A 25,361-nucleotide genomic window follows, 5' to 3' on the forward strand; every position below is an offset into this window, starting at 1 on the left:
GCGGTATCATATATGTTTCTGTTTTATTGCCTCTTTTAACAGCAAAAAGTTGTAATTTTAACGTAAATATTATATTTGCTGAAGTACCGAGAACATTACCCGCAGTTCACCACAAGGTGTCACTAGCGACTTGCAGTTCCAATCATTCGCCTTTTTTGTCCCGTGGCTCCTCCTTTCCTGTTAGGACCTCCTCCTCCACACACAGGGCTTTGTTCGGGAGATGCAACGAGACTGAAATCGTCATTTCTCCATTACAGTGTTGAACCTTGTCGCGATGCAAACCAGTGTTGTTTATTTTCTCCAGATATGTTTATGACGCTCTGGATTATGGCTGAGTCGAGGGGGATTTATTGCCTATTGTGGATATGCGGCGTTTCACTGTGTTTCGTTTGGAGTGTAGTGGATGGACAGATTGTATACACTGTTTCGGAGGAAGCAAGCGCAGGAACTGATGTTGGAAATCTAGCAAAGGATTTAAATCTGAATGTGCACGACCTTGGACATAGAGGATTCGAAATCACTCCGGGACCAAATAAAAGGTATTTTGGTATAAATTTAAAGACGGGGATTCTACACATTAAAGAAAGGATGGACAGAGAGGAGCTGTGTGGGCAAAGCACGAAATGTTCGCTGGAATTAGAGGCCATTGTTAACTCGCCTTTGAATATGTTTCGGTTTGAAGTGAACGTTGTAGATATAAACGATAATACACCAACGTTTCCATCGTCAAAAACAATAATAAACGTTTCAGAGTCCGCTTTTCCAGGTGAGAGATTTCCATTGCCGAGTGCGTATGATCCTGATGTGGGATCTAACTCGGTAAAGAGCTACAAGCTGAGCCCGAATGAACATTTCTCTCTGGATGTACAGAGCGGAGGAGAGCAGAGTGTATCTGCTGAGTTGGTGCTGCAGAAAGCTTTAGACCGAGAGAAACAGCCTGTGGTCCAGCTCATACTAACCGCTGTAGACGGAGGGAAACCTCCCAGATCTGGTACGATGCAGATAATAGTTAATGTTGAAGACGTGAACGATAATGTTCCAGTGTGTAACAAGACTCTTTACAAAGCTCGCGTAACAGAAAACTCTCCACCTGGCACGCCCGTTATCACAGTTCATGCTACAGACTTGGACGAGGGCCAAAACGGCGAGATAGTCTATTCTTTTATCAGTCAAAACAATAATAAACACGTTCAAGCATTTTCAATTGACCCAGACACTGGACTTATTACAGTACAAGGTGTTGTCGATTTTGAGACACAAAATGCAGTTGAAATTCGAGTTCAGGCTAAAGATAAAGGACATAAACCTAGAGCAGCACTATGCAAAGTTTTGGTGGAAATCATTGACATTAACGATAACGTTCCTGATATTTCTGTTAATTCATTAGTGGACACGGTGAAAGAGGATGCTCCTACTGGTACAATGATAGGATTGATAACAGTAAAAGATGGAGATGCAGGTAAAAATGGTGCTGTGATACTTAAATTTCAGGATTCTGTACCATTTAAGATACAGAACACCTACAAAAATAAATATTCTTTAGTAGTCGATGGCCCTCTAGACAGAGAAAGTACATCTCAGTATAGCATTACTATCACAGCTACAGATGAAGGGACCCCACCTCTCTCTAGTTCCACTGTAATTACTGTACACGTTTCTGATGTGAATGACAACCCGCCCCGCTTTCCAGAGCCCGTCATTAATGTTTATGTGAAAGAAAACAGTCAGATAGGAGCTGTAATTCATACAGTATCTGCTTTTGATCCTGATGTAGGTGACAATGCCAGAGTAACATATTCGTTGCTAGAAAACTCTAAAAGCACCTCAGTAACATCTCTGGTGAACATAAACTCTGACAGTGGAGATATTCACAGTTTACAGTCTTTTAACTATGAAGAAATGAAAACGTTTCAGTTTAAAGTTCAGGCCACAGACTCTGGGGCTCCTCCACTGATCAGTAACGTGAGTGTGAACGTTTTTATCCTGGATGAGAATGACAACAGTCCCGGGATTCTCGCGCCCTATTCTGAGCACGGCTCCGTTGACACCGAGAACATTCCCTATTCTGCTGAAGCGGGCTACTTTGTGGCCAAGATCAGGGCTGTAGACGCGGATTCCGGTTATAACGCGCTGCTTTCTTATCACATCTCTGAACCCAAAGGAAACAACCTGTTCCGGATCGGAAGCAGCAGCGGGGAGATCAGGACTAAGAGGAGAATGAGTGACAATGACCTGAAAACCCACCCGCTGGTCATTGTGGTCTCTGATAGCGGAGAGCCCTCACTGTCAGCCACTGTGTCTATTGATGTTGTGGTGGTCGAAAGCACAGGTGACATCCAGACTCAGTTCAAACACGCTCCGATAAAGGAGGAGAGCTTCTCGGATCTAAACCTATATCTGCTGATCGCCATTGTGTCGGTTTCAGTCATCTTTTTACTGAGCCTCATCAGTTTAATAGCAGTAAAATGCTGCAGGAGAGACGGCAGTTTCAGCAGGTACAGCGCCCCGGTGATCACCACTCACCCTGATGGGAGCTGGTCTTACTCCAAATCTACTCAGCAGTACGACGTGTGTTTTAGCTCCGACACTCTGAAGAGTGACGTAGTGGTTTTCCCTGCGCCATTTCCGCCTGCAGATGCGGAACTGATCAGTATTAATGGAGGAGACACTTTTACCAGAACACAGACTCTCCCTAATACAGAGAAGGTAAGACCGGATGAGTTTATGGAAAAATTTGGTTTGTCTTTTTCCCCCATGATTGCAGTGTAAGTCAGTGTTACTGTACGTGTGTATCGGATTGTGTGCTGTCTGCCCAGTTCACTGTACATATATAGATATTTGCGGCTCTAGCCGCTGTCCATGGTGCTGAAACGTGTCGTCTATTTTTATCTTAAACATAATTTGTAACCGTAATCCGGGTTTTCAGTTAATTCCCTCATGTGCATATAATTATTTCTCTTATTTAATTGCATAATTCTGGCATCATCGATTTAGGTAGACGAGCGTATTAATTTCGTTTTATTCCTTTAGTTGCACGTTCATAGATCCATATATGCCAAAGAATTGTTATCTTATATCATGGCATATGTTCGACTGTTTTGCTTTCTTATTCCTTCATGTGTCCATTTATCCGTAAATATTAGATCATATTAATGATGTTAATGATTTGAATTAAGCAAAGTTGTGTACCTGCTGCGTGTGATGTTAAGGTGTTGGTATTGTACTGCTACTTATATATATATATTATATATATATATATATATATATATATATATATATATATATATATATATATAGGCCACTGTTAAGGAATTGGTTTCTGGATTATGAATAAATTTTGTCGCTTATTTGCCGCCTACACAGAGTACCCAGCGCACGTGTTAATTTTAGCTAGTGTCACGTGTATTTCTGGTCTCGTTACCAGAAAATATGTAAAATACCCTCTTAGCTAAATGTAGACTGCCTTGTAGTTCTTCATTATATAATGTATCTATGCTCATGCTTACTGTAATGTCGTGTTCATGTTCATGTTACGATGCTGATAAACGTTTAAAACGCTGAGATAAACTAATGGTGTTCTTGAGATTAACATTGATCCAGAACCACGCTCACCGACGTTCGCCCAGCCACAAACATATCTTTTGATGCTTATGTACATGGAATAGTTATTGTACCTGTTCAGTAATCACGAAGTTGGTGAAGTCTACACCTTAACAAACAAGTCCCTTTGAACCTTCTGGCCGATGCTCCACAGTGACCAGGCTTATCTCAGGCAGATCCTAAGCAGTAGCTTAGTATTCACTCTTCATTACATTTGTTATCGTTTATTTATCATACATTAGGATGAAATTGCTTGTGTTGGTGGCAATACATTTTTCCTCCAGAGATATATCTATGGTCTTTTTTTCAAATGAGTTTGAGGAAGTACTGCATAGCCCAATATATTTTACCATACTTTATTTTCTTTCATATTATTTTGTCAAATACGATGTTCTGTTTCGTGCTTCCATTACAGCCAATGTGAAATGATTACATCGGATGTACCACTGTTTTCTGTTCTCTATCGACTGCTTATAGTTAGCCCTGTGAAATGTTGAATGCTGAAGGTCTTCCCGTAGTTTGATGATTTTGCAAAGACAGTAGTGTCAGTTTGTGGCCACACGGTGACAGTAGCTGCACACAGAGTGAAAATCGTCAGCGGTTGACTCCGCCTTTTTTTCTGACGACTGGGTTCGGAGAGGGCTTTGTTCAGGAGACGCTTCAGTGTTGGGTGTTTCTTAGCAGTGGACAATGGAATAAGATCAGGTCGACATTTAAGCTGGACCACAAGTATTATGCCTTTGGAATATAACATTTCTAGTGGTGCAGAACATGGCCACGATGTCTAAGAATGGATTTCAATTGTGGAAATTGTTATTTATGATTTCTCGCTTTTGGAGCTTGTCGACAGGACAGATCGTGTACTCCGTGCCAGAGGAAGTAAACACGGGCACTACGGTTGGAAACCTCGCTAAGGATTTAAATCTAAATGTTCAGGACCTTGTACATCGTGGCTTTCAAATTGTTCCTGGACCAAATAAGAGGTATTTCGATTTAAATGCAAAAACGGGAGTTTTGCACGTTCTGGAGAGAATAGATAGAGACGCGCTGTGCAGCAGGAGCTTAAAATGTACCCTCCCGTTGGAGGCTATTGTTAATGCGCCACTGAATATTTACCGCTTTGAAGTGAACATATTGGACGTTAACGATAACTCGCCTTCATTTCGCACTCCAGATATTTACTTAAACATTTCGGAATATGCTTTACCCGGTGAGAGATTCACACTGCCACGAGCGCACGACGCTGATGTGGGGTCTAACACGGTAAAGAGCTATAAGCTGAGTCAGAATGAATATTTTTCCCTGGATGTACAGAGCGGAGGAGAGCAGAGTGTATCTGCTGATTTGGTGCTGCAAAAAGCTTTAGATCGAGAAAAACAGCCTGCAGTTCATCTCACACTGACCGCTGTAGACGGAGGAAAACCTCCCACATCAGGTACAGCAAATATAATAATAAACGTAATAGATGTGAACGACAATATTCCTGGTTTTAGTAAACAACTTTATAAAGCGCGCGTGACAGAGAATTCACCGGTAGGGACATCAGTTATAACTGTACATGCTAACGATGCTGATGAAGGTCTAAACGGTGAAATTGAATACTCTTTTGTTACTCACGACAGCGACGTTGTTGATGAGTTTAGTATTAATCCAGTCACGGGCGAAATTTCTGTGAGAGGAAACGTTGACTACGAAACTAGGAATGCTGTCGAGATCCGTGTTCAGGCGAAAGACAAAGGAGCAAATCCCAGAGCTGCACACTGCAAGGTACTGGTCGAAATTATTGATATTAATGACAACTCTCCCGAAATAACTGTAACCTCTTTAGTTAATTTTGTGAAAGAGGACGCTTCTGTTGACACGATGGTAGCAATGGTGACCGTTATGGATAAAGATGCTGGAAGGAACGGAGAGGTTAAGCTTAAACTGATGGGCTCTGTGCCATTTAGTATTCAAAACTCATATAAGAATTATTACACTTTAATTGTAAATGGTCCTCTCGACAGAGAGAGCGCGTCTCAGTATAATGTCACTATTATAGCTACTGATGAAGGGACCCCACCTCTCTCTAGTTCCACTATAATTACTGTACACGTTTCTGATGTGAATGACAACCCACCACGCTTTCCAGAGCCCGTCATTAATGTTTACGTGAAAGAAAATAGTCAGATAGGAGCTGTAATTCATACAGTATCTGCTTTTGATCCTGATGTAGGTGATAATGCCAGAATAACATACTCATTGATAGAAAGCTCTAAAAGCACCTCAGTAACATCCCTGGTGAACATAAACTCTGACAGTGGAGATATTCACAGTTTACAGTCTTTTAACTATGAAGAGATGAAAACGTTTCAGTTTAAAGTTCAGGCCACAGACTCTGGAGCTCCTCCACTGAGCAGTAACGTGAGTGTGAACGTTTTTATCCTGGATGAGAATGACAACAGTCCCGGGATTCTCGCTCCCTATTCTGAGCACGGCTCCGTTAACACCGAGAACATTCCCTATTCTGCTGAAGCGGGCTACTTTGTGGCCAAGATCAGGGCTGTAGACGCGGATTCCGGTTATAACGCGCTGCTTTCTTATCACATCTCTGAACCCAAAGGAAACAATCTGTTCCGGATCGGAAGCAGCAGCGGGGAGATCAGGACTAAGAGGAGAATGAGTGACAATGACCTGAAAACCCACCCGCTGGTCATTGTGGTCTCTGATAGCGGAGAGCCCTCACTGTCAGCCACTGTGTCTATTGATATTGTGGTGGTCGAAAGCACAGGTGACATCCAGACTCAGTTCAAACACGCTCCGATGAAGGAGGAGAGCTTCTCGGATCTAAACCTGTATCTGCTGATCGCCATTGTGTCGGTTTCAGTCATCTTTTTACTGAGCCTCATCAGTTTAATAGCAGTAAAATGCTGCAGGACAGACGGCAGTTTCAGCAGGTACAGCGCCCCAGTGATCACCACGCACCCTGATGGGAGCTGGTCTTACTCCAAATCCACTCAGCAGTACGACGTGTGTTTTAGCTCCGACACTCTGAAGAGTGACGTAGTGGTTTTCCCTGCGCCATTTCCGCCTGCAGATGCGGAACTGATCAGTATTAATGGAGGAGACACTTTTACCAGAACACAGACTCTCCCTAATAAAGAGAAGGTAAGAAAAAAAATAACTAATGTTTAGCTTAGTACACATCCTCCTTACACTGATTGAGTTCTAAAGGAAAAATTAGCTCTGCCTTTGAATTGTAGAGCCGTCACTGTCATGGTAATTTCATGGCCAAACACTGTTTATCTGTTTTATTGTTTTCGTGTATTATGATTGCATTTTAGCCTTGGTTTTTGTCCAGATTAAGAAAAAAAGAACCTTAAATTAGATTATTTCCCAGTGTTCTCTTCATTTCTGATTATTTGTAAGTTGTAGATTATTCTGCCTTAAATACAGTCAAATAATTTGTACTCTATCGAATCTTATTAATTTATTAAATAACATGTTCATGGCATGAGATGAATGAATTGTCATGAATACATATAGAAATTCTGATATCTGTTGTTTTCATCTCATTTGCTGAGCGCCACCTTTTTTGCATTTTGATTCTTTGAATATCGACAGTTATTAAAAGACCCTTCTAGATTGGAAGAGATACACCTAGTTTTTAAATACGTAAATTTAATGGTACTATATGTGTTGGATATCTTAAAGCTTTTTTATATTGTGTTCGGGCGTCGCTAAAGGTTTGGGCTCTCCGTGGTGCTGAAAGCCCAACATGTTCTCCACCTTAGCTTTCCAGCGTTTATTCACTGATCAGATTTCCATTTATGCTTTCTTACATTTTCTCAGATATTACAAAATTTATGTTACATGTACTATTTTCTTAATGTATGTCTTTGATATTCTGATGGTTTGACGACTGTATTAAATAAGTAGGGGTTAATTTGTGAATGTTTAGGGCTCGCTCTAAAGATTACATCAATAAGGCAAATATAACCATACTGTTTTTTTTTATTATGAATGTAATATTTTAGTGTAAAGCAGCGCGTATACATATATCTTTCTTTCTTTGCGTGTTTCTTTCTTGTTACTGAGTTTGAAAACATTTTCCTCTGTGTCTTTGAGCTGTATTGTTTGTAGTTCTCCACACGGTGTCACTAGCTTCCTGCTCTGAATAGCTTATTTTGTGACTTCGCGATGCTCCTCCTTTTTTAATGGAAGGGGTGGTGGCCAGTCTGGCACTGGGCTTTGTTCGTGGTATTGTGTACAAATGCTGTGTAAGAGTGGTCCGTTTAAATGGTTGCTTTGAGCTCTATGGATGGATTTTCTTCGAACTGCGGCGTTGGGATAAAATGGCTTCCACTGTGGGACAAAGACTTCGACCGTGGATATGTTTGTCTCTTCTTCTTCATTGTTGGAGTATCGCAGATGGGCAGATCGTGTATTCTTTGTCAGAGGAAGCGAAACCAGGCACCGCAATCGGAAATTTGGCAAAGGATTTAAACATTAATTTGCAAGACATTGAGCGCCGAGGGCTTCAGATCGTGTCTGCAGAAAATAAGAGGTATTTCGAATTGAATTTGAAGACTGGTGTTCTTTCTGTTAAGGACAGAATAGACAGAGAAGAGCTATGCGCACAGAGAAAGAAATGTTCCATAGCGATAGAGGCTGTTGCTAATTCGCCACTGAACATTTACCGATTTGAACTGAACGTATTAGATATTAACGACAATTCACCGACATTTCGGGCAGCAGTAACGGAGTTAAATGTTGTTGAATCAGCTTTTCCAGGAGAGAGATTTCCATTACCGAGTGCGTTTGACGCGGATGTGGGCAGTAATTCGGTAAAAAGCTACAAGCTGAGCCCGAATGAACACTTCTCTCTGGATGTACAGAGCGGAGGAGAGCAGAGTGTATCTGCTGAGTTGGTGCTGCAAAAAGCTTTAGATCGAGAAAAACAGCCCATGATTCATCTCACACTGACTGCTGAAGACGGAGGTAGACCTCCAAGATCTGGTACACTGCAGATTACTGTAAATGTGGAAGATGTTAATGATAACATTCCTGTTTTTAGTAAGTCGCTGTATAAAGCGCGTGTGCAGGAAAACGCACCGCCTGGCACAACTATTGTTAAAGTTCACGCCAGTGATTCGGATGAGGGTCCTAACGGTGAGATTATTTATGGTTTTTATAATCACGACAATGATCAGGACATCAATGTATTTTCGATCAATTCAGAAACGGGAGAAATCACAATAGAAGGTGAAATTGATTATGAGAGGAAGAGCGCTGTTGAAATTCGGGTTCAGGCTAAAGACAAAGGACAGAAGCCAAGAGCTTCGCATTGTAAAGTCTTGGTCGACATAATTGATGTTAATGACAATGTACCAGAAATATCTGTTACGTCGTTAGTGAACAAGGTTAGAGAGGATGCTCAGGTAGACACAACTGTTGGAATGATAACAGTGATAGATAATGACTCTGGTAAAAACGGTCAAGTAAACTTGAAAATGATCGGATCTGATCCGTTTAAGATACAAAATACGTATAAGAATTATTACACTTTGGTTGTAAATGGACCTCTCGACAGAGAAAGCACGTCTCAGTACAATGTAACGGTTATAGCTACTGATGAAGGGACCCCACCTCTCTCCAGTTCCATTGTAATTACTGTACACGTTTCTGATGTGAATGACAACCCGCCCCGCTTTCCAGAGCCCGTCATTAATGTTTATGTGAAAGAAAACAGTCAGATAGGAGCTGTAATTTATAGAGTATCTGCTTTTGATCCTGATGTAGGTGATAATGCCAGAATAACATATTCAGTAACATCTTCAGTAACATCCCTGGTGAACATAAACTCTGACAGTGGAGATATTAACAGTTTACAGTCTTTTAACTATGAAGAGATGAAAACGTTTCAGTTTAAAGTTCAGGCCACAGACTCTGGAGCTCCTCCACTGAGCAGTAACGTGAGTGTGAACGTTTTTATTCTGGATGAGAATGACAACAGTCCTGGGATTCTCGCGCCCTATTCTGAGCACGGCTCCGTTAACACCGAGAACATTCCCTATTCTGCTGAAGCGGGCTACTTTGTGGCCAAGATCAGGGCTGTAGACGCGGATTCCGGTTATAACGCGCTGCTTTCTTATCACATCTCTGAACCCAAAGGAAACAACCTGTTCCGGATCGGAAGCAGCAGCGGGGAGATCAGGACTAAGAGGAGAATGAGTGACAATGACCTGAAAACCCACCCGCTGGTCATTGTGGTCTCTGATAGCGGGGAGCCCTCACTGTCAGCCACTGTGTCTATTGATGTCGTGGTGGTCGAAAGCACAGGTGACATCCAGACTCAGTTCAAACACGCTCCGATAAAGGAGGAGAGCTTCTCGGATCTAAACCTGTATCTGCTGATCGCCATTGTGTCGGTTTCAGTCATCTTTTTACTGAGCCTCATCAGTTTAATAGCAGTAAAATGCTGCAGGACAGACGGCAGTTTCAGCAGGTACAGCGCCCCGGTGATCACCACGCACCCTGATGGGAGCTGGTCTTACTCCAAATCCACTCAGCAGTACGACGTGTGTTTTAGCTCCGACACTCTGAAGAGTGACGTAGTGGTTTTCCCTGCGCCATTTCCGCCTGCAGATGCGGAACTGATCAGTATTAATGGAGGAGACACTTTTACCAGAACACAGACTCTCCCTAATACAGAGAAGGTAAGGATTTTGAGGGGGTTCCTGTTGTCAATATTCCAGTTCCCTGTTATCTATCTATCTATCTATCTATCTATCTATCTATCTATCTATCTATCTATCTATCTGTTCGTGATGACAACATTTTGTAGTGGTTGATTTTGGTTGATGTTTCTGAGTATCACGAGATGTTCAGTATCTTTTTTCATTACACGTGTCTCTCTCCGTAGTGCTGAAATCTTAGCGGTTTTTCCAGCAGTTAAACACGTTCACTGCTGTTAAATGTGTTGCTTTATAGGTATTTCTTAAGTCCAGTTTTGTGATTAGATTGTTTGCAATCATGAAAATAATGTTCTATTTTATCTTGGTATGTTATTGAATATGACACTGTCGTGGACAGTTTCCTCTTTTTCATATTTAGGTTATATATGTATGGCTTGTAAGGGAAAATCTCATTTTCATGAATTGAATCAGATACACTTTTCACGTTTTGTCTAACGTTACTGCTTGTATTTGTCCACATGATGTCACCAACGTTCCACTCTCAGTTATTGCGTGACTTGGCTATGCTCCTCCCTTTTCGCGGCACCGCGATGTGTCTGCTGAGCAGAGGGCTTTGTTTGGAATACGCCATTGTGCTCGGACGCTGTTTAAACGTGGCTCAGAGAGATTTTCACAACTATGCGAATGGATTTTTACATTTTCTACAGAACTCTGGTATCGAGATAAAATGGAATCATCGACGGGGCAGAGATTTCAGTCGTGGATGTATTGTTTTTTACTGCTTCATTTATGGAGAACCGTGTCTGGGCAGACTGTTTTTCCATATCGGAGGAGGCAAACGCGGGGCACTCCGGTCGGAAATTTAGCAAAGGATTTTAACCTAAATGTTCAGGACCTTGAAGCGAGAGGATTCCAGATCGTCACAGAGGCGTATAGGAGGTATTTCGATGTTAATTTGAAGACTGGCATTCTCCATGTTAAAGAGAGACTTGACAGAGAAGAGCTTTGTGAACACAGCACGAAATGTTCTTTAGCATTAGAAGCTGTCGTTAATTCACCGCTAAATATCTATCGATTTGAAGTGAATGTGTTAGACATTAATGATAATTCGCCAGTGTTTCGAGCACACAGAAACCGACGTTAAATATATCCGAGTCTGCTTTTCCAGGAGAGAGATTCGCGCTGCCCAGTGCATATGACGCTGATGTGGGCAGCAACTCGGTAAAGAGCTACAAACTGAGCCCGAATGAACATTTCTCTCTGGATGTACAGAGCGGGGAAGAGAGCGTATCAGCTGAATTAGTACTCCAGAAAGCTTTAGACCGAGAGAAACAGCCTTTAATGCAGCTCATACTGACCGCTGTGGACGGTGGGAAACCTCCCAGATCTGGAACGATGACTATAGTTATAAATGTGCTGGATGTCAATGATAACATCCCGGTTTTCAGCAAGTCATTGTATAAAGTTCGAGTTAACGAGAACGCGCCATCCGGCACTCCCGTGATTACCGTGCATGCGACTGATTTGGATGACGGAGTAAATGGTGAAATCGTGTATGCCTTTGTTAACCACGACAATAATGAAAATGTCAATGCGTTCTCAATAAACCCTGAAAACGGCGAAATTGTAGTAAAAGGTGATTTAGATTATGAAAGGAAAAGTGCTGTTGAACTTCGAGTGCAGGCGAAAGACAAAGGACACAATCCAAGAGCTGCTCTGTGTAAAGTTTTAGTAGAAATCATTGATATTAACGATAACATCCCTGAAATATCTGTGACGTCTTTAGTTAACCCCATTAAGGAGGATACGCCGGCAGACACAATGGTTGGAATGATAACGGTGATCGATAATGATGCTGGTAAAAATGGCCAAGTATCACTGAACATTTTAGGATCTGTACCATTTAAGATACAGAAGTCATATAAAAATTACTATACATTAGCTGTAAACGGACCTCTAGACAGAGAGAGCGCAGCTAAATATGACATTACTATTATAGCGACAGATGAGGGGACCCCACCTCTCTCTAGTTCCACTGTAATTACTGTACACGTTTCTGATGTGAATGACAACCCGCCGCGCTTTCCAGAGCCCGTCATTAATGTTTATGTGAAAGAAAACAGTCAGATAGGAGCTGTAATTCATACCGTATCTGCTTTTGATCCTGATGTAGGTGATAATTCCAGAGTAACATATTCATTACTAGAAAGCTCTAAAAGCACCTCAATATCATCTCTGGTGAACATAAACTCTGACAGTGGAGATATTCACAGTTTACAGTCTTTTAACTATGAAGAGATGAAAACGTTTCAGTTTAAAGTTCAGGCCACAGACTCTGGAGCTCCTCCACTGAGCAGTAACGTGAGTGTGAACGTTTTTATCCTGGATGAGAATGACAACAGTCCCGGGATTCTCGCGCCCTATTCTGAGCACGGCTCCGTTAACACCGAGAACATTCCCTATTCTGCTGAAGCGGGCTACTTTGTGGCCAAGATCAGGGCTGTAGACGCGGATTCCGGTTATAACGCGCTGCTTTCTTATCACATCTCTGAACCCAAAGGAAACAACCTGTTCCGGATCGGAAGCAGCAGCGGGGAGATCAGGACTAAGAGAAGAATGAGTGACAATGACCTGAAAACCCACCCGCTGGTCATTGTGGTCTCTGATAGCGGAGAGCCCTCACTGTCAGCCACTGTATCTATTGATGTCGTGGTGGTCGAAAGCACAGGTGACATCCAGACTCAGTTCAAACACGCTCCGATAAAGGAGGAGAGCTTCTCGGATCTAAACCTGTATCTGCTGATCGCCATTGTGTCGGTTTCAGTCATCTTTTTACTGAGCCTCATCAGTTTAATAGCAGTAAAATGCTGCAGGACAGACGGCAGTTTCAGCAGGTACAGCGCCCCAGTGATCACCACTCACCCTGATGGGAGCTGGTCGTACTCCAAATCCACTCAGCAGTACGACGTGTGTTTTAGCTCCGACACTCTGAAGAGTGACGTAGTGGTTTTCCCTGCGCCATTTCCGCCTGCAGATGCGGAACTGATCAGTATTAATGGAGGAGACACTTTTACCAGAACACAGACTCTCCCTAATAAAGAGAAGGTGAGGATAAATTAATTTTATTGATTATAAGGATATCCTGGTAATGCAATAATTTTAACATGTAGAAAAAAGTTATGTGCTGTCTTTAAGCTATGGTGCTGTGGTCGGTGCTGTCCGTGGTGCTGAAATGCCCAGACTCCGCATTTATTTATGTGTCATGCGTGTTGACGTAAAAGAATTGTTACGTAGTTATTGGGTGAACATGTGATGCAAATCGCTTTCTTTTTTAATGGAGGACATACTTTTCCCAGAGTACGAACACTCCCTAATAAAGAGAAGGTAAAATTTAGTAACGCCTTAAACAGACGGTGCATTGATTTTGGTTGATTTAATTGTAAAGATATAATCAGCACATTTATATTGATGTATTATTATTTGTTTTATATCTTTTCAATTGGGCAAATTTTGCACATTTTTACCCCATGTAAATGCAAGGCATCCTTTTTCTTGTAGGTCTAATACTGCACTGGATAAGTCTGTAGTTCTATTATTTTTCTAAGTCTTAATAATAATAACAACAACAAAAACAACAACAACAACAACAACAACAATAATAATAATAATAATAATAATAATAATGTTTAACTGAAGAATTTTATGTACGTTCAAATATATGCTGAAAACTTCCGAAGTTTTTTTTTAATATTTACTTTATACGTGAGTGATGTTTGTGCTGTTTACTTTATCTTTATTGATGTAAATCCATGCAACTTTCAAACCTTTTGTGACTTCACTCTCAAAACCTCTTGGTGTCACTGTAGAAGCCCCACTGTGACGTTTGTGCGCGTTCGTTTAGGCTCCTCCTCGTCTTTAGTGGAAACATGCTGCTCACGCGCTTTGTTCTGGTCAGTCCTGCTGGAAATATAGCGAGCGAGGGAAGTCGTTCACATGGACTCGGATATAGCACTTTTGTTTTTCAGCAATCTCATGCTTTGTTCCTGGTTGTTGGATCGCTCACTGTTTCCAATCTTTGGACGCGATGGGAAATCGGACAGAATGTGCACTGATCGCCATTTGTGTGATTTTTCTGAGCGTTGCGGACACAGCTGTGGCTCAGGTCGCCTATTCTGTATCAGAGGAGGTAAATACGGGGACCTTTGTTGGAAATATCGCCAAGGATCTGAACCTAAACGTGCAGGAATTGGAATCACGCATGTTTCATATCGTCTCTGCTTCTGGGAAAAAGTATTTTGAGGTTAATTTGAAAACAGGGGTATTGTTCGTCAACCAGAGACTCGACAGAGAAGCGCTTTGCCCTGCCTCTTCTCAGTGCTCAGTGAATTTAGAAGCTATTGCTAATAATCCGCTGAATTTGTTTCGAATTGAGGTAAACATACTGGATGTAAATGACAACGCGCCTTTGTTTCGCGTTAAATCTAAGCATTTTAACATCTCGGAGCTTGCTTCCGTTGGTGACAGATTTCAGTTGCCGAGAGCTTCGGACCCTGATGTGGGCAGCAACTCGGTAAGAAGCTATAAGCTCAGTCCGAATGAACATTTCTCTCTGGATGTACAAAGCGGTAGAGAGCAGAGTGTTTCTGCAGAATTAGTGCTACAAAAAGCTTTGGATCGAGAGAAACAGTCTGTTATCCATCTCATACTGACGGCTGTTGACGGAGGAAAGCCACCCAGATCTGGTACACTGCAGATAGTGGTGAATGTACAAGATGCTAACGATAACGCCCCAGTATTTAGCAAACCTCTTTATAAGGTGCGTGTTATTGAGAATACAGCTATTGGAGCATTGGTAATTAAACTGAATGCGACTGATGCGGACGATGGTGTAAATAGTCAAATAGTGTATTCTTTGGATAGCGATGAAAAATATAGTGGCATATTCAGCATTGATGCTGAGTCTGGGGAGATTACTGTACAAGGTGCAGTTGACTTCGAGACACAAAATGCTTATGAAATTCACGCGCAGGCCAAAGACAAAGGATTGAATCCTCGCTCCGCGCACTGCAAAGTCTTAATTGAAGTTATAGATGTAAACGATAACGCTCCTGAAATATCACTGACGTCTCAGATAAATGCAGTAATGGAAGATGCCAAAAAGGGCACCACTGTCGCTTTAATTACGATATCTGATAAAGATTCCGGGAAGAATGGCGTCGCTCATGGTAAACTAGTCGGCGAGGTTCCCTTTAAACTAGAGATTTCTTATAAGACGTATTATTCAATTGTGGTGGACGGGCCATTAGACAGAGAGCATGAAGCCCAGTATAATGTGACCATTATAGCGACAGATGAAGGAACCCCACCCCTGTCTAGTACTCGAGTTTTTACAGTTCAAGTATCAGATGTTAATGACAATGCGCCGCGCTTTCCAAGTCACGTGGTCAATGTGTACGTGAAAGAGAACGGCCTAAAAGGGCAAATTATTCACACCCTCTCAGCTACAGATCCAGACTTAGGAGATAATTCCAAAATCACTTATGAATTGTTAGATTCACCCCAAAAGACATCTCAGGTGTTTTCTGTAGTTAGTATAAATGCTGATAATGGTGAGATAGTCACCTTGCAGTCTTTTAACTATGAAGAGATGAAAACGTTTCAGTTTAAAGTTCAGGCCACAGACTCTGGAGCTCCTCCACTGAGCAGTAATGTGAGTGTGAACGTTTTTATCCTGGATGAGAATGACAACAGTCCCGGGATTCTCGCGCCCTATTCTGAGCACGGCTCCGTTAACACCGAGAACATTCCCTATTCTGCTGAAGCGGGCTACTTTGTGGCCAAGATCAGGGCTGTGGATGCCGATTCCGGTTATAACGCGCTGCTTTCTTATCACATCTCTGAACCCAAAGGAAACAACCTGTTCCGGATCGGAAGCAGCAGCGGGGAGATCAGGACTAAGAGGAGAATGAGTGACAATGACCTGAAAACCCACCCGCTGGTCATTGTGGTCTCTGATAGCGGAGAGCCCTCACTGTCAGCCACTGTGTCTATTGATGTCGTGGTGGTCGAAAGCACAGGTGACATCCAGACTCAGTTCAAACACGCTCCGATAAAGGAGGAGAGCTTCTCGGATCTAAATCTGTATCTGCTGATCGCCATTGTGTCGGTTTCAGTCATCTTTTTACTGAGCCTCATCAGTTTAATAGCAGTAAAATGCTGCAGGACAGACAGCAGTTTCAGCAGGTACAGTGCCCCAGTGATCACCACACACCCTGATGGGAGCTGGTCTTACTCCAAATCCACTCAACAGTACGACGTGTGTTTTAGCTCCGACACTCTGAAGAGTGATGTAATGGTTTTCCCTGCGCCATTTCCGCCTGCAGATGCGGAACTGATCAGTATTAATGGAGGAGACACTTTTACCAGAACACAGACTCTCCCTAATACAGAGAAGGTAAGATCTGTGTTCATAGATCTGTTGTATTTTCTCTTCTGTCTGCTATTCAGAATGACTTGGTACAAAAAACTTCACCTCAGTTCTGTCATGTTTGCTTGGCTGCATTCGGCCAGTGATCCTGTCCTTGGTCCTGAAAAGCATTTTTTTTTCTCTATGTCCAGTCATCTTATGTCCTTCTGAAAGGTTTTCAAGCAACTTTTACTATGCTTTAGGATATTTTTGTGCAAGCATATAGGAGACATGCTTTGTACAGTTTAATAGATGAATGGACTCTAGTTCATAATGTACATGTATGAATATATTTCTTTAGGTTTTCATTTCATTACTCGCTTCGGCATTCATGCATTTAGAATGTAACATTACCGGAAAAACTCAAGTCTATTTGCTCATCCAGTGTCTCTTCTCAGATGTCCACTCTGTCTCTTAATATACCATGTTGTGCTCAATGTGAGTCAGTCACATGACTGTTCTAGAGCAGTATGTGTCATTTCAGTTCATGAGGCCATGCCCAACTTTCACCACACGAATCCTCATGAGACCTCTGTCAAATGATATTGGTTATAACAAGAGTATAAAAGCTATAGTGTTGAGCTGATCTTATGTCTGCGTTTTGATCAAGTCAGCTTAGTTACTATTTTACATTCTCTCTTTTGGAAAGAGTCACTGTCTTCCTTTTCTCTTGTTCACCTTAGTGGTATTTCATGTCTGTCAAGTCACTTCATCTCTCTCTAATCAGTGGTAATGCTTCCAGGGAGGGCAATGCAATTTTGTAGAAATTAAGCCTTTTCTACTCATCTGTAGCCAAAATGGTAACCTTAATACTGTCAAGAAAAGAAAACATACCAAAGCATGTTTATCAAGTGAATGAGAGTAAATCTCTCTCTCTCTCTCTCTCTCTCTCTCTCTCTCTCTCTCTCCATTAGCAGGCCTCTCTGCTGATGGACCTTTAATCTGGTTTCACACTGTAAACATATTTCAGCCAAATGATATTTGAAAAATTTCCTGCAATATGATTTTCATAAACTGCAGATGTCTTTCCCTGTGGCAGAAAGATCTGTGCTGTCTTTAATATTGACTCTGAATCCTGTGACAGAAAAGAGTGTAGTCCCTTGTTTCAGCTCACTGTTATCACTGTTGCTGATCATAAAACACTTCAGAAAAGGCATATTGCTTTTCTCTGTCATGGTGCTGTGCTTTTCTCAGCAGTCTTACTCTACGTTTACTGTCAGTTCTTCAGAATGAGTAGAAGCAGAATCCGCTCTTTCACTTGCTCTGTTTGTTGATCCCTGAGGCTTTGCTGGATTATACAAAGTGTTTTTTTACTGGGACATGGCAGAGCCAGAGTGAGAGAAGTGGGTATGACTTTGCTACATGTAAAAGAGCCTATCTTTACAGTGCATGCCTTAATGGTTGTTAATGTAATTCAGTGGGTTAGTATGTTGTCTGTGATGCTATTTTGCTAACAATAATGGTGGCAAAAAGAGGTCTTTGGAGCGATGCCATAGAGCAAAGCTGCCTAAAGTGTGGCCTGCAGGCCAGCGTTGGCACATGAGGACTTTTGATTTGGCTGGCCATAAAAGTTACCCCAATTGCACTCCTTCAACCAATAGGGGAAGAAACATTTTACTATATATTACTTATTCATTTCTTAGTTCTTATATAGTCCACTTAAATGTTTTTCATAGAACTGTACAACCAAGACAGGCAAGAGAGGTTTATATATACATAGCACATTTCATACACAAAGTCAAAGTGCATTGGATAAGAAAGAAAAAAAAAATAAATAAAGAATATAATCTTAAAGAACCTAAAATGAAGTTCAAATAAATAAAAAATGTAGCAAAGAATAAAAGAGATGGATAATCAGTACTACAGTACTAAAATAGTAAAGTGATCAAAAGATGCAAAGTGCAATAGCTTTTAGGAGTCTGAAAGGAAAACCAAGAACGAGTCAGGAACCTTTATTTTTAAGAGTGTAGGAGCGGAACCAGAAGCCTATTTTTCACTTGCTGTGTTTGTTGCTCCCTGAGGCTTTGTTGAATTACACAAAGTGCATCCTTATGTAGACATGGAGGCAGAGCCTTAGTGAGAGAAAACAAATGCATGAATCTGAAGTGAATGTGTGTGTGCACTGAATATAAAACAGTCCATCATTTCAGTGTATACCTCAATAGTTATTCATATAGTTCATTGACTGTGATATCAAAGTAAAAAATGTAAACTGGGAGCAGAGTATTGCTAATATATTTTGCTGTATGCTGCATTTTGCCTTATCCAGAGCTTCTGCACTGAGCTTTGGTGGCTTTGACACCATTTAAATCATGTGTGTTTTTATAGGTCACTGTGTGTTTTGCTAAATCCTCCATGAAAGGAACAGTGGGGGGAAAATGTTTAGGAGGCCTCAGGGCCGACTAGATTTCTACTGTAACAGCAGTCCTCTTTGGGTTATGTTTCATTTTATTGACCTGGCAGATATACAGCTCCTTGTAGAGTCGTGTGGAGGTTGGCTTTGTATTGTTTTAGTGTCAGCTGAGGCTTTGGCACCATAAGCTGCTGCTGCAATGTGTCTGGGTGGGGAAAGAGAGGAGGATGGGGGAGGGGAAGAAAGGCGAGAGAGATAAAGAGAAAGGGTAGGCAAAAGAGAGAGAGGTAGAGAGAGAGAGAAAGAGAGAGGTAGAAAGGCAGGGAAGGAAAAAGTGAGATGGTGGAAAAGATTAGAGAGAGAGAGAGAGAGTGAGAGAGAGATAAAGAGAGAGAGAGAGATAAAGAGAGAGAGGTAGCGTGAAGGTGGGGGAGGGGCCGGTAATTTTCCATTCAGTTCTGCAGCAGCAGGAGTTCTCCGGCTGCAGGCTGAGCTCACGGATCTGACATCATCACTGTCAGTCACGCCTAAATCCCACCTTCTATGCTAACCATAGGGCAGGAGTCACTCAGGATGCAAACAGATATTTCTGTGTGTGATCTCTCTAATCTACCGCAGTCTAGACAAAGCCTAGAGGAACAAAGAGGAAGCTACAGTCCACATCTTACAGTGTTAATACTTGCAATTAAATAGACACTGGGTTGCACTGGGTGTGTACATGAGCAGTGTGAGTTTGCTAAGATCTTCTCTAGCTCAGTAGACTGTGCTGCAGTGGAGTGCATTAAATTATTGATTTCATAAGCACATTAGCCAGAGAAAGCAAGCCCAGCTGGGTGCCTTGCACTGAGCAGTAATATCATAGAGCAGTGGAGTGCCCTACTCAGTAGAACAGAGAGAAGGAGATAATCAGATAGAGAAAGGCGCTCAATAGATGGGTTCGAGATCAGTCATGTTCTAAAAACATGAACCAGGGTGTGACCCACAGTCTAGTGACCCAATCAATGATTGCGTGTGGGCCTACATGGAGACTAGAGATACACTTTGTGTTCCCGACACAGCAAATGAAGTGACTCTTTTATGTATCAATACTATTCCTTTTTTCATGTTGTATTGTTTCAATTTAGCTAAAAGGGTGTGTCTGATCTCTCTCTTCTGCTCTGTCCCTCTGTCTCTCTCTCTTTCTCCCTGGCTCATTCAACAAAAAGGTATTACGCAGAGGTCTTTGTTTGACCCCGCCTATCTCTCGACATCTCCTCCCTCTCTCTGAAACACCATGCTCTTATGTCGCTCCCCATTCTGTCACCTTGAGGTTGCCATGACAACCTGGTGCTGTTTCTTTCCAGACAGCCAGTGCTGCATTCTGCCCACACCCACTCAGACAGAAAGAGAGAGAGAGAGAGAGAGAGAGAGAGAGTGAATTAGATTTGCTTGATTCAAACATGTACATTGCTTCCACAACAAATATATATATATATATATATATATATATATATATATATATATATATATAAAGGTAGAAGAGATGTACATCTAAAACACTGTTCTTTTACCTTAGGGGCAGAAAGAATGAAATGACAAATAGTGAGCTGAAGAGAAAAAAGAGGAGACAAGCATATATGGGTGCGGTACACACAGAGAAAGAAGAGGAGAAGCAGGAATGGAGGTGAAAGTGTTAGTGTCAGGCAGATGATAAAACAAATTCAACAAATTAATTTACTCTGAGGGAGCTGAATGGAAGAACAGGGGCTTCTGGGAATTTAGTCACTGATTAAACATGACAGACATTATCATATTCTCACCGTATCAAGGAGAGAGAGAGAGAGAGAGAGAGAGAGAGAATGAATAAGAGGCTATCTTTTGCTACCAGCCAGTTATATTGGTTTTCTCGCTTTCTCACACAAATACAATTTTACAGAGCTTTTATCAAAGACTCTCTTTTGCATGCAGGGAGGGGGTTTCTGTGGCTCGTGTGTTGCAGGGGCTCAGGCTTGCCTGCTCGGCCTGATAGCTTTATTCCATCTCCCTAGACTCCTGATTTGGAGGTTGGCATTTAAAGACCAGCCTATGCTGATTCAACAGGATTTATAAGGACCCAAGAGATGGAACAGGGTTTTGTTTTTTGTCAAGTCATGGCCTATGCTCTGACTGAGAGATGTAATGAAGTTAAAATAACAGTCACGCTGGGATTACAGATCTGAGAGTGCTGTGCGCAGCTGGGACTGGGTAGATTGTGCCATGTGTTTAGTAACGTCTCAGAAATCTACACTGCTGTGCAGTTTTTACTTTTTTTATTCTAATACATTTTTCAGGTGAAAATTCTAAAAATCCTCATGTTTATAACCTTGTAATACTTCAAGTCATATAACTTTTTATGCTATTTATAATATAAGGCTTGATTTTCTTTCTCAGACTCTTTGGTCCTTGCTTGTGGCCTTTCCTCTTCACCTTACACCACAGGTTTTAATGAAAATTTGCCTCAGGGGAATGGCATGGCCACTAGAAAAGCTTGATTTTGTGGTCAGTAAACTTTGGTAGTATGCTTGTTGTTATGTTAGAAGCTTTAGCCATGAACCAGAGGCTTCCAAATTTTGGGCTGAAACCTCGTGGTATTTAGTGGAGTTACAGTGAAACTTGAAACATCTTAGTCTGGTATTTTCAGCTGTGCCTGGTCAACAATCTTTTGTCTTGTTTCATTTGTGCATTCTCTGTACTGATGGATGACTAATGGTGTTCAATCTCATATTTATATCCATGTAAATCAAAAGTCATGAATGGCCACATAAGAGTTAGCTTTTATGTTTAAACTCCAGTATTATTTTTAAGATATAGAAAGACCTTTTTTTCTGAGTGGCAGTGTAACTCTTGGTAGTGATGAGGCCTTTTCTTCCAGGATCTAGGATCTCCTATTCGAAGTGTTTATAATGCTAATGCTTAGACAATTTACTGCGTTTATAATAAACAAAGACTTTGTGTAACTCCTTTGTCTTGTCTACACTTTTTAGAGATGGTCCTTCAAAGGTTTTTTAGTAAAGAAAATGATTCTATATAAAACCATGAACACTCAAACTATTGCATGATTAAAGGGTTCTTGGCATTATTAAAGCGTTCTCCAGATTGATGAAGAATGTGCTTTAGATGGTTTTATACAGCATCAAAAAGGGTTCTTCTATTGTTATGATGTCAGCCCTGTAACAATAGAAGAACGCTTTTTGGTGCTATATAGAACCCTTTTCAAAATGTTCTATATAGAACCATCTGCAGCATGTTCTCCATCAATCTGAAGCACCTTTTTAATGATGCAAAGAACCATTGATTCTGTATAGAACCATTTTCTTTACTAAAGAACCCTTGAAAAAACATATTTTTTAAGTATGCAGGATCTCCTATCCAATATGTTAATAATGCTAATGCTTTATATTCACAAAAATACAGAATAAGATCCATGTTTAGCAAGCATCCAAGAACAAAATGCTCTCTCTTGCTCTCTCCCTCTCCCTCTCCCTCTCCCTCTCCCTCTCACTCCCTCCCTCCCGCCCCCCGCTCCTCGCTGTAGTACCACTTTGCACCCACAGAGGGCTGACTTTAACTGTGTTATAGTTGGCTGCATTCAGCCTCCTTGACAAAACAACATGATAATAGGGAATACTTCTGTTTAATTACTCTTTGAATCTTGAAACACAGGTGTGAATATACTGGCATAAACCAAGAAAAAAAAAAAATTATTAATATTATTATTATTATTATTATTAGTAGTAGTAGTAGTAGTAGTAGTAGTATGTTCACATCTGTATTTCTTATTTATTTTACTGTTATTGTGTTTAAGTTTTCCTTTATTCACCTTTGATATTTAGAGTAGTGCTCTTTGTACTGCAAACCTAATATTCCAGACTGGCATTGTTGTGGTTTCATGATGATGTCATCCCCCACTGTGGCTAGATATGAATGATAAATGTGGTGAGGTCATCTCTCATGGCCAAGAGCAGAGTGATAGCGATAGGAAGCCTCAGTCAGTTAGAAGTCTGATAGACAGACACTAAACTGACTCACACACCACACACACACACACTACACACATATATACACACTGCACTGACTTAAACCATCTCATAGAAACAGTGACCTCCATTTCAGTAACGCAGGACCCAGAGGATACACAGATGCAACCCCTCATACACACAAATGAACAAGCAAAAAATAACCCATAACCTTTCATAACCCATTCAGTCTTGTGAAACTCTACATGGCATAACAGTCATTTATGCATTCTGATGAATGTCTTTTTAAAGGAGCCGATTAGAGTGCAGTAATGAGGTGTGTTAATATTTCAAAGATATGTATAATATATGAACAGAGACATTTATTCATATCAGAATCTCTACTCTGAAAGTCTGAGCTGTATGGCTCTATAAACCACCACAAGAGGAGGTCAATGATCTATCTGTTTGTCTGTCTATCTGTCTATTTTGTCTATTTTTCTATCTATCTGCAGTCATATGCAAAATTCTGAAAACCACCAGTCAAATTACATGTTTTGTTGATTCTGTCAAAAAAAAAAAAACATGTATTCTAATCAGAAGAAACTCAAATATAACTTTTTCTACAAGTTTTAGTGCAATATCTTTTTAATTCTGTTTAATATGTTGGAATAAAATAATTTTAAAACGTCCCAGAACTTTTGCACAGACAATTTACCTTCCCCCCCCCCATATATTAAATTAAACAAATAAACAGCAATTCTGCATTCAGGTGTCAGAAGTAGTAAGGCGCACTATGACTGATTAGAGGATGCCCTATCATTTGACCAGGGGCACCCAAACTTTTGCATACAACTGTGTTTATATGCCTGTCTGTTTGTCTGTCTTTCTGTTTGTTTCTTTCAGGCTATCAATTTATGTAAGTATTTGATGTATAAGAGTAGCTGCAATAACTCTTACCCAACCCAGCTCCAGCTGTTCAATGTTGTTCCCACCTTTTTTCTTATCTGCTCATTTGCTCAGCTGGCACAGACTAAAGAGAGACATGGTGCAGGGGAGGAACAGGATGTAAATGAGGAGACAGGAAGAGAGTTTGGGAGAGAGGGAGCGGGAGAAATGAAAAGCAAAGACTTACTAATGAGAGGATGCTCAATGGAGACAAAAATAGAAGTATGAAAATGTTTAAGTGTGATTTATTCTCACAGGACTCATCTTTTATCTGAGAAAGCATGTGTTTTTCAGGAGAAAGCTTTTCTTGAGCATGTGTGCTGTCAACTGAGGCATCAGAATCCAGTCTGTGCTTAAGGCTGACAGGCGCCCGTCTAAGTGCAGAGTAATCGAGATAACTTAATCTGAAAGCCCACGGGTAAAAGCAATTAGCTGTAGTGAGCAGATGGACTTGATTCGAACAGGTAACGAAGAAAAAGATATGTCAGTCTTCAACAGACACAGCAAATGTGTGTGTGTGAGTGCATGTGTGTACGTGTGTGTACGTGTGTGTGTTTAGATACAGCGTTGAAAAGGCCAGGTGTTTAAATCCGCTCATGCATGTAATTGACAAGATTACAGGTGTGTCTTTTTTCTTTTTCTCTCTCAAAGAGGCGTAAACATGAGCGGGTGTCCCGCAGGGGGAAGCTGCTAAATGTCAGGGGCAGTGAGGGTGGAATTCGCCTCTTTTACTGCACAAGGCTGATAAAAAACAAATAAATAACCCATGAAGAAGCTTGTAAATCATTCTCAGTTTTTCTCCGAAAGAAATGTCATCAAAGGATGTCTGATCCTCTGACAATGGGGATTTTTTTGCTGATGTGTTTTGACATGTACAGTGTGTTTGATGTTCGGCTTCACTGACTGAGTTAGTAGCCCACGCCTCGAGAGGCCAGCAGCAGCATAGCGAAATTGTGGGCTGAAGTGTGGATCTCTCTTTCGCCCCCTCACTGCACAGGAAGAGCGAACAGTGTCTGTGTGAATCAGTGGAGTTGAGCGTTGCTGTGGGCACACTGAAGCCCTGATGAGTGAGAGAGATAGATAGAGAGAGAGAGAGAGAGAGAGAGAGAGAAGGAGAGGGGTGCGAAAACAAAGTGGCCCAGTGGCCCAATGACTCATAAAAGCACCCATTATACATTATATGTTCAAAAGCATCCAGACACCCCTTCTAATAAGTGAATACAGCTTCTTTCAGGTGAATCCGTTTCTAATATAAGTGTTCAGCAGCGCACAATCAGCTTGTATAATCTCCATCTATTGTAAAACCTCATGAGAGTAGAGGCTGTTATTACAGCAAAAGGGGT

General features: G+C 41.3%; 3 protein-coding genes across 8 annotated transcripts in view; all 3 read left to right on the forward strand.

Moving 5' to 3' along the window:
- LOC118811456 (protocadherin alpha-C2-like) overlaps positions 1-25,361 on the forward strand; it is a 170,798-nt gene that overhangs the window by 112,130 nt on the left and 33,307 nt on the right. The window lies entirely within an intron of this gene.
- Positions 84-2,769, forward strand: LOC118812598 (protocadherin alpha-3-like). The gene has a single exon (XM_036577690.1). It carries the CDS (start codon positions 307-309, stop codon positions 2,767-2,769), a length of 2,463 nt encoding a protein of 820 aa, XP_036433583.1. The 5' UTR covers positions 84-306.
- On the forward strand, positions 4,249-6,774 carry LOC118812609 (protocadherin alpha-8-like). The gene has a single exon (XM_036577706.1). The coding sequence runs from the start codon at positions 4,372-4,374 to the stop codon at positions 6,772-6,774; it is 2,403 nt and encodes an 800-aa protein (XP_036433599.1). The 5' UTR covers positions 4,249-4,371.

The sequence above is a fragment of the Colossoma macropomum genome, unplaced genomic scaffold, assembly GCF_904425465.1.
Source record: "Colossoma macropomum unplaced genomic scaffold, Colossoma_macropomum, whole genome shotgun sequence".
In the NCBI taxonomy this organism is placed as follows: Eukaryota; Metazoa; Chordata; class Actinopteri; order Characiformes; family Serrasalmidae; genus Colossoma; species Colossoma macropomum.

What these genes read in the sequence shown, in the direction of transcription:
- LOC118812609 (XM_036577706.1), top strand. Translation starts at nt 4,372, where the DNA reads ATGGCCACGATGTCTAAGAATGGATTTCAATTGTGGAAATTGTTATTT.
- LOC118812598 (XM_036577690.1), top strand. Translation starts at nt 307, where the DNA reads ATGTTTATGACGCTCTGGATTATGGCTGAGTCGAGGGGGATTTATTGC.